Below are 10,452 nucleotides of genomic sequence, written 5' to 3'. Positions count from 1 at the left end.
TAACAAAGACCTTTCTTTTAAATAAGTTATCATATTTCTCTAACATTCTATGAGAATCATTACATTTTTTTCTAAGACAATAATAATTATTGACTATAGTCACATGATTTTCATATGCTTAATAAGGATTTCTATTGGTTTGGTTTGGGTAAAACTACAATGTACTAACTACAACAGCGACTTATCCCGCCATATGCATTGATCATAATTATGTTTTGCACATTTGTATATACTCTACCATTAACATCTTCAAACGACGCCATTGACCCCATGTATCTTGTTTACAGATACATTGATCCATTTCAATTTGATATCTGCATTAACATCTTCCAAGAAGAGGTTAGTATCATAATTATGTTTTGCACATTTGTATACTCTGCCATTGACAAGATTAAGTACTAAATTTAAAATTTAATCTATGTTAGTCTCTATAATTTTATCAAATTTATAATTAAATTTTTATATTTTTTATTTTAATTAGTCCCAGAAAGACATAAACCATTTGGAATAATAGAATATTCTATTTTCAAACTAAAGATACCATAAATAATTACTAAATGTGTAAATGTGACTCCGCCTCTTTTTTCATAATGACAAAATAGTCCTTTATACCTGCAAAATAAATCATGCTATTTTGTTACCTCTCTCTCTCTCAACAGAGTAATTTAACCCCTTTTTAACTGCCCCAATTGTTCTAATGAGCCTACAATCGCAACAACTATTTTTGCAACAGCAATTTGAAACCTTAAATTTCAAACCCAAGAGGAATTGTGGCAAGGATCAGAATGAAGGCTTTTAATCAATGCTGGAAGTTACATTGGAAGCATTAGACAGTGTATTGAAAACAAAAAGACAATCAACAACAGTGTTGGGAGAAATCTAGGGTGTCAATCCATACTAGAATGCAACCCACGCCTTTTTCTTACAACCCTCTTTTGAGTTTTGATTTAGAAGAAGTTGCGCAGTGTCACAGTGCAATAGCTTTGCAAGGAACAGGGGTCTTCTTCAGTTTCATAGCTTAATTCATTCATTGACCTAATTGCCCTTTTGCTTCAAAACCATTGCCGTTACCATCCAATGTTTCTTCTTCCAGCTCAAACCTTTTACTATAACCATCATTTCCATGCCAATTTTTTTTTCTTTTTCTGATACCCAATTGAAAAAAGATTTGAACTTTGTAATCAAATATGTCAAAATTTGATGTTCCCAAAACTCCAAACAAAGAACCCTAAATTAAAAACTGAAAAAATAAGAAAAAATTCAGTTCTTTGAACTAAAGGAATAAAAATTGAAACATTGAATTTAACAGTTGTTGAGGTAGACGACGACAAATACAGCGCCATCATAGAACTGAGGGTGTAACCATGGAACTATGGAAGTGTGAATGTGTGATGAAGTAGAAGTGGAGTGCACATGTTGAGGCTCCTTGAATTCGAGATTCTTGACGAAAGTTGGCTTGGATCCATGCAAATTAACAACATTTCAGAAGCAAATAGAAGAAGAGAAGAGGAGAAAGGTTAAGGGGATTAGGTTCAGACAAGTACGAGGGTTATCTAAAGTGAATGGGATGGGTATAATTGTAAATTCACAACTTGTCAATGTTTGTTACGTCTACTGTCAATAGGGACCTAATTGACCTAATTAAAAAATATTAAAATGTTTGGGGACTCAATTGAAGAGGAAAAAGTTATACATACCTAATTGTAAATTTAGTGAAACTATATGTACTTACAGAATAATTTAACTTAAATTTAATCACTTCTAAAAAACTAGCTAACAATTTAGCCTAAATGGTAAAATGACTAGCATTCAATCATTTTTGCTAAGGATATCTATTTAATGTATCGTGTAAGCTTACTTTTGAAAGCTTGCTTAAAGAATCATTTTTGTATGTGTATCATCAGATTTTGGGGAAGGTCTTTGTTCCTCATGTCAATTGTGATTCGGACAAGGCCGAATGGTCACATCAGAAAGGTTTAAGAACTATCCCGCAATGTGGGGAAGCTAACTCCCTCTTTCAGATGGCTTACCGCGGTGGGACATAACCACTTCAGAATGTTTGGACCTAAAACCTGATCAAGGGAAAAAATGTTCAGTAAGTATCGCCGAACCATCGATGCATACATGCAAATCAATTATGATGCAAATAGTTAAGGGTTGCGAAAGAGACCGAAGTGATGTTTTTGTATGGGCTGATGTTGAATGGATGCCGGTAGCTCTGCCCAGATTTCATAGCTAGCCATTTTGCACGTTTTCCTTCGTAATACTGGCAAATGCGCCAAACCAGATAAATTGAGAGAGATTAAAAAGAGAATGGAATTATTCTTAATTGAATATCTTCTAAAAACCTACCTCTATTGTTGTCATATTATGAAGGGTGAGGTACACATGCCATCCAAAAAGAGTCAACAGGGTTGTGGTCAACCCGATTGCCATTGTCCCGTACATAACCTAAACACCATTCACAAGTCTTAATGTTAATTCACAATATAATTAAAAGAAATATAGTATTAAAGAAAATAATAAAGAGTCAGTCAACTTTTTGGAATGTTTTCGCAAGAAAACCATGTTAATATTCTAAGAAATAAAACCCCTATTATTCTCTTTAACTCTAAATATAAACATAAATAAAATTAAAAGAGAAAACCAATGGCTGGGTTATGTGGGATGAAACTGTGTAGACAGAGCAAAAAGTAGTAGCAGACCAATGCCAAAGATAGCCAAAGCATATTCTCTTTGAGGGATTACAAAACAATCAGTTACAGATACATAAAGCAACCAAAATCCCTTATGAGACTGTTTCGACATGTTGAAATTGATAGTTTTCTGCTCATGACAATGGTGATGGCAATGAAAAACAACCTAATGAACAGGTATCTTGAGTCTTGATCTTGGAGGAGCATTAACAGAGTAGGAAATGGTTTACCTCACTACAAACACCACAGTTTCTACTGAAAAAAACATAAAGAGTGACACAAGCGACACAAGCAACAGATATCCAGACTGGCTGCCAGTAACAAACACAAGCGATTATCATGAGTCATGACCAACTTTGATTGCATAAACCCAATACTATACTAGTTTGGTGTGTAAGTAACAGTATGTAAAGGTTCCTAGCTTGTTATAAAGTAGGCCCAGAGGATTGAGAATATTTCAAATTATTCGGAAAATAATGTCCATACCCCAAAAAAAAAAAAGGGAAACTAATTATACAAACCGGAATAAAGCCCAAGAATTCACATCTCTTAGTTTGAAATACTCTCAACAACAACCAAAGCGATAAAGGGGAAAAAAAGGGATATATATATCGGAATATCTGCAAACTATTGCATTCAACTTACATAAAACATTTTAGAAGAGCTCCCTATATCCATCAGAAATACAGAGCATATAAACAGGATCTGCACATTGCAAAAGCCTATGTCAACCGATATCCCGTCTGTTGCAAAAACAAGTAGATGCCAAGGCAAAAACATACCATGGAATGAATACTCGCCAAGGTAGCATATGATGTAAAAACAAAGAAAGCCTTGTAATTCCAATAACCAACACAGTTATTTATCCACAAGCAGTGATGATCCTACATCGAATTTGGCAACAAAACTAAGGTAAGAGTTAAACTTAATTTCATTCCTGCAAATGCAAAACGGAAGATCAAATTTACGTCTATTACCAATAATCAACCAACCTACCATTTTCAGAACACATTTTTTGCAGACTCGACAATGATGAGTCCTTGGAGGCTTGTATCCGTAGCACTTGTCACATTTTTTCCGCTCTGCATTCTGCAGCATTTGTTAAGGGACTCGGTAACAGATAATAAGAAACCAATACACTTAAGAGCTAAGCTAACAATATCAACAACTTGCTCTATACAAATGAACCAGCAACTTCTGATAATGCATTGATCAATGGAATGGGGAAAATACCACAGAATCTAATCACATAAATCTAGATATGACTGAAAACAGCTGTAATTTAAGCACTGAAACTGTTTGCTAATCATAATGGCTAATTTGAAACACTAGTAGCATTGATCAATTCGCAATATAAGAATTAACTGAGTCCTACTTGATTTACATAAAGGATATGCAATTAAGAACAAAATCCATGCAGCTATAAGCACATTACAGAAAAGGGCAGAAACCAAACAGAGAGAAAAGCAATTAAGTGAAACCCCAATTGGAAATTGAGCAAATTGGGAAAATGGGTATTACAAAAAACTGAAAAAGCTTACATCTTTGGCGGAACCCTGGCCTTCAACATCGGGTACATAGGAGGAAGGGACGTGACCAGGGTCTGAGAGAACGCATACAAAGAAAGAGAAGACGGAGAATGAGGCTAAAATAGTGAATATGGCGGCATTGAAGGTTCCATTGGAGCTCTGAAGATCAAAGGAGCCATCAATGAAGACGAAGATTGTTGTGTAATACACAAACATCATCAACAACAATACTGCCAACACTGGCAGAGATAGGAACCTTTTGGGTCTCATAATAATATAATCAAATGGCAAGAAGATGAAGAAGAAGAAGAATGTCTCCTTTTGGGGAAACTCAGTTCCGGGATTTTAATTTTTGGATGCACAAGATGTGAGGTTTTTAGGTTGATTTTCTTTTCTGTACTTGATTTTGGATTGGATTTGGCGATTGAGTGCTGTGTTCTTCCCTAATTTTGTTCTTTTAATTTTTTAATGTTTTATGAAATTTGAATGTTTTTGTTTTCAATTAAAAAATTTAAAATGATAGTTCGCTGCAAATTGAATTCAACCATTGTTATTATTAATTTTATTATTCCATTTTATCTTGGTGTTTTCCAATAGAACATTCATATAAAATTAAATAAGTCAACTTCATATTAAATATTTTGCCATCATGATAGTAAATATATATTTTGCAGTTTCTGGAGTAATAATAGATTAATGGTCAACTATGAAGACCCATTTAATTATTTTTATTTTTATGTAAATTCTAATCTAACATTAATTTTTAGAATTTAGTTAAGTTTTTTTTTTCACTTCTTATAGTATTTCTTAAATTCTAATACTTACTTAATTATATTAGTAAACTAATTATTGAAATGATGTCTGGTTTAAGCATTAACTTTGAGAAGTCTAACTTGATACCAGTGAATTGTAGACAGGAGTGAGTTACCCGAATGTGTCACCTGTTGGGTTGTCAGGAGGCGGCCTTACTAGTGAGGTATCAAGGAGCAACATGAAGTTGATTGATGGACTTGCAATAGAAGTAGGGTAGCGTTTGTTTTTGGAGACACGACACGGAGACATGGACAGCACATTCTTAAAAAGCGTTTGGAAGCAAAGACATGGACACTGAACATATTGTCTCCGGGACAGTTTTTAATCCTTTTGTGTCCACTCTTTTACGGAGGACAATGATGGACACGGATTTGGAAGAGAGACACGGACGTTTTTATGAATTTTTTTTCTTTTTTGTCCATGGTGCTATTTTTTATTATTCCACTGTTACCCCTTCTTATTTTTTCTATTTTGCGTTGTTCTTAGAAAGTACTTTTTTTTTACTCCATGCTCTTTTTCTATCTCTACGTTCTTTTTCTTTCTCTTTTTTTCTCAGGTACTCTCTCTTTTTTATAAAAATTTTTATTGGACTGAATAATTTCTTTTTTCTTATCATTCTTACTTCAACATCATTTTAACTTTATATTATATTATTTGATTTGTAATAAAAATAATAACAAAAATAATTAGTCTGGAGACTTTTAAAAGATAAATATTATAAAGGTAAAATTGATATCTAAAAATGCTAAAAAATAATTTATAAGTTGTAATTGATTTTATATAATTTAAAGAAAAATTAATTTTTTGAAAGAAAAATAAAATTTTAGATAAAAAAAATTAATTTTCTAAATAAAAATAGATTTTTATGTGCAAAAATTAATTTTTTTCCATTTAAAAATGGATTCTTTTTTTAAAACTGATTTTGTATTTAAAATTAATTTGGCTTATTAACCTAAATGAAATTTTTTATTAATCAAACTCAGATTTTTTTTTGTTAATATTAACTATATGTATTCCTACATATTAATAATAAATTTAAAAAAAATAATTATATTTATAAATTTTATTTTAATATAAATATTATTATATAATTTTTTATTAAAATTTTTGACTGCTTCAAATATTTTTTTCAAGTTCCCACTGTCTGTACTCCTACGTACTCTTATTATTTATTAAATTAGTTTATACTCAAAAATTTGGAATCACATGACTATTTTAGTCATTTTATATAATATTTTAGTCCTGTCCATGTGTATCCAAACATAATACTGGACATTACATTAATGTCCTATCCATCGTATTCAAACACGATACACAAAACATAATTTTTAATGTCTCTGTCCTATTGTCTTTGTCTCAGTGTCCTGTTCTGTCGTGTCTCTACAAACAAACGCTACCTAGGGGATGGTAGATCCACCAGATTTTGGGAGGATACGTGGCTTCAGGTGGAAAAGTTGAAAAACTCCTTTCCGAGACTCTTCTTGATTTCAAACCAAAAAGGATCAGTGATTGGGGACTGTGGGTTCTGGGATGGGATAGAGTGGGTTTGACACTTTCAATGGAGAAGGGAACTACGTGTATGGGAAACAAAAACCTTAGACCAGCTGCTTCAAGTCTTGCAATCTGTTAGATTGATAGCAGAAGTGCAAGATAGAGTGGTGTGAAAATTCAATAAGGAAGGCGTTTATTCTACTAACTCATTTGTGCAGGTTATGCAGGAAGAGACTTTAGACGAGGAGCTTCTAAGCTATAAATTTGCAAAGAAAATTTGGAAAGGACTAGTCCCACCTCGAGTAGAGCTGTTTACTTGGTTTGTTTTGGTAGGCCGTGTCAATACAAAGGATGGGTTATGTAGGCTGGAAATTCTACAACTGAATGATAATCTGTGCGTCTTGTGTAACAAAGAAGCAGAAAACTTACAACACTTATTTGTTACTTGCGAGTTCTCTTGGAATGTATGGTGTGCATGGATCTCAGAATTTGGACAGAAGTGGGCTGCACCTGGTACATTGAAAGACCACTTTGAGAGTTGGAGATTGACGCCGTTGTGAAAAGACTTGCGCAGGAGTTGGATGGTTGGGTTTTTTTCAGTTATATGGAACATCTGGCTATGAAGGAATGATGACATTTTTCAGAATAAGACAACAGGAGTTGGAGATTGTGTGACTCAAACATTTTTATATGCTAGGGAATGGTGTGGTCAGTAACTCAGGTTGTTGATGGCTATGTCGGAGATGACTTAGGAGTTACTTATTTGTTAGCTTTCCTTGTCTTGTTTGCTCCATTTCGATGTTGAGCTTTCTCTTTCAAAAAAAAAAATTATTAAATTAACCTAACTTAATTTAGTCAAAGAATATTTAAATACATTAATTGAAAAAATATAAATATAAATATTTAATACTTTTATTTAATATATAAAAAAATTACATTTAATTTATATTTTTTATTCAAACATCTTAGTTGTAATATAATTTAATTTTAATATACTATAAAATAATTATCGATATTTAATTACATAACATCACATCAACAAAAATAATTCACATGAATGTGATGAACTGATTCTGATAATTAGATTGTGCATGAGCATGCAATTTAGTATGACAAAAAAAATGGATTTGGATCCTCTAAAGTTTGAATTTTACTTTAGAGAGTAAATTGTAATCTTCTCCCTTTGAATAGTTTCTCTTTCATATTTAGGGTTAACCACTAAAAATGCTCTCGAATTATTCAAATCCTGACAAAAATACACCCGAATTTTATTATCGACAAAAATGCCCTTAAATAATTTAAAAACGCAACAAAAATGCCTAACGGTAAATATATATTTTCAAAAAATATCTTAGAGATTGAATTTTGATATAATTTTTTGTAAGAATTATTAAAAAAATGATATATTATTATTCTTAAAATTTGGTAATTTTTTACTAAGTATATATTTTTTTGTGATTTTTTAAAAGTATTATGGGTTGTTAACAAAAAAAAAATTATAAAAAATTATATACTTAACAAAAAATCTCCAAAATTTAAGGATAATAATATCTCATTTTTATAATCATTCTTGAAAAAAATTATATCAAAATTCAATCTCTAATGTATTTTTTGAGAAATACATATTTAATGTTAGATAATCTTGCAAAAAAACTAACATTAAATATGTATTTCTCAAAAAATATATTAGAGATTGAATTTTAATGCAATTTTTTACAAACATGATTAGAAAAATGAGATATTATTATTCTTAAAATTTGGTGATTTTTTGTTAAGTATATATTTTTTTTGTGATTTTTTAAGAGTATTATTGGTTGTCAACAAAAAAATAATAAAAAAAATATATACTTAACAAAAAATTACCAAATTTTAAGAATAATAATATCTCATTTTTATAATCATGCTTGCAAAATATTACATGAAAATTAAATCTCTAAGGCATTTTTTGAAAATATATATTTACTGTTGGGTATTTTTGTTGTGTTTTTAAATTATTTGAAAGCATTTTTGTCGATAATAAAATTTGGGGGTATTTTTTTCAGCGTCTGAATAATTTGGGAGCATTTTTAGTGGTTAACCCTTCATATTTATTATTGGTCCCACCTATGAAATCAATAGTGAGAGATCATACTTTACTCTCTAAAGTGAAATTCAAACTTTAGAGGATCCAAATCCCAAAAAAATAGGGGTGAATACGGATATCGGGTACTCGATTACCCGTTCGAATTCGAACCGAATTAATTAAATTGTTCTGAAATTAACCGGTAATCGAGTCTAATTCGAACCAAAGCAATGACACTCTCTAATAATTGGTTTGAATAACGATTCTGGAGGTATAGAACCTGAATCAAAAAAAACCATTTTAAAATAAAATAATAAATAAATTATAAAACAACTCTCATCAACACAATAAAAAATAATCAATAAATCATCAACACAATAAAAATTATAGAACATGTTTATTGCTATAATATAAAATTACAGAATATGTTTGTTAATAGTTAATACATTGATAGTATTAAATGTTTTCCAAGCTTCCAATCAAATATGTTTTCAGATGATGGTGAAAATTCATAAATTGAGACTGTGTAAACTATCTTTAGAAAGATACCTGAAATAGGATCAATCCTTTGGGTTCTAAAACATAAAATCCAAGAGACTTGTTAAGAAACCTCTGTTTTATCACCATACTTTCTGAAGCACTTGGTGTTGTCTACTGGCATGTTATTTATTATTATGACTGCCTCCATTACCAGTTCATTGTGCTGATGGTTTTCAATGCTGCAAGCTACTCCACTCCCAACTTTGAGCTGCTCCCTAATAAAGTTTCAAGTAGATAATTCAAAACATATTAATACTATCGCTCAAAACATATTAAAGTTTGAGGTGTATGCAAGTATTCAGTAAAATCAAAGCAAAATTAACCGAGAGAAAAACAATTTATTATTTGAATTTAAAAGAGTCTCCACTGCAAACATAACATTTGTGTGTCTAGGATGTGAAGAAATCAAAAATCAATTTTGATTTGTCTACACATTGAAAAGATGACAATGCAAGTTGATAAATATAAACTAGAAGGTGTATTAGTTATAAACTTGATACAATATGGCATGTCTAGGCTAATAGGGTACAAAATCAAGAGTCAGGGGTCAAGCATTCATTCCTACTACACAGCAAGAATCTTCGGTCTCAAAAGATGAGACTTTCCTATGAGATGAGTATGTCTTAACTGCTCAATTATGTTTGGTTTGGTCATAACTACTCACTGGAACTCTAGTTAGCAACACAAAAATCAAATAATTTCACATTTAGAAATCAAGAACAATTAGCAACAAAAATAAAAAAATAGCAGCAGCAGCATAACAACACAAAATCAATGTGCACACCAAGATTAGTTCTTAAACAAGCAATGAAGCACCACAAACTCCTCCTTCAATCTAACGAGATGGAAAGCACAAACTATGAACTTAATGCTCTTATTAAAGTTCTTGAAATTTGAATGTGATAACAGTAAAACAAGTTAATGCTCTTATTAAAGTTGTTGACAAAAATTTCTGACTAAATCCAGCAATTACAAAACAGTAAAACATTGAATCAAACTAACAGAGCCAGCCACCCGTAAATTTGAAAAAAAAAAAATTACAGCCATCACCAACCAGCAAATACAAGATAGATCCATCAGCAACAGGCAATTACAAAAGATTACAAGAAAAATGGAACAACCATGATTGAACAACAATTTCAGAACTTCAAACGAAGAAGAAGACTGAATATTCAGAAATTAAAAGGAAGAAGCGGAAGCCACTAACCTTCGATGGACGGCAACCGGCGAGACGAGGCGATAGGCGAGACGACGGCAACCGGCGACCCGACGGCGAGCTCCTCCAAGCGACGAACAGAGAAGCCAACGAAGATGAAGACGA

General features: G+C 31.5%; 1 protein-coding gene across 1 annotated transcript; it reads right to left on the bottom strand.

The window, feature by feature from the left end:
* Window positions 1,775-4,705, bottom strand: LOC107619540 (probable protein S-acyltransferase 15). Its single transcript, XM_016321829.2, has 7 exons — window positions 4,238-4,705; window positions 3,693-3,785; window positions 3,479-3,580; window positions 3,342-3,401; window positions 2,353-2,451; window positions 2,171-2,266; window positions 1,775-2,072 (listed from the first exon to the last, which is right to left on the bottom strand). Exons 1-7 carry the CDS (start codon window positions 4,493-4,495, stop codon window positions 1,977-1,979), a joined length of 804 nt encoding a protein of 267 aa, XP_016177315.1. The 5' UTR covers window positions 4,496-4,705; the 3' UTR covers window positions 1,775-1,976.

Source organism: Arachis ipaensis, chromosome B09 (assembly GCF_000816755.2).
Source record: "Arachis ipaensis cultivar K30076 chromosome B09, Araip1.1, whole genome shotgun sequence".
Lineage (NCBI taxonomy): Eukaryota > Viridiplantae > Streptophyta > Magnoliopsida > Fabales > Fabaceae > Arachis > Arachis ipaensis.
Note: the sequence above shows the minus strand (reverse complement) of the source record. Positions and strands in the feature narration are given on the sequence as shown.

Excerpts from the sequence above, each read along its gene's own strand:
- LOC107619540 (XM_016321829.2), bottom strand. The coding sequence starts at position 4,495 with ATGAGACCCAAAAGGTTCCTATCTCTGCCAGTGTTGGCAGTATTGTTG. Across the intron at positions 3,786-4,237 it reads GCCAGGGTTCCGCCAAAGAT|AATGCAGAGCGGAAAAAATG; the intron begins GTAAGCTTTTTC and ends CAAATGCTGCAG. Across the intron at positions 3,402-3,478 it reads TGGCGAGTATTCATTCCATG|ATCCTGTTTATATGCTCTGT; the intron begins GTATGTTTTTGC and ends TGCAATGTGCAG.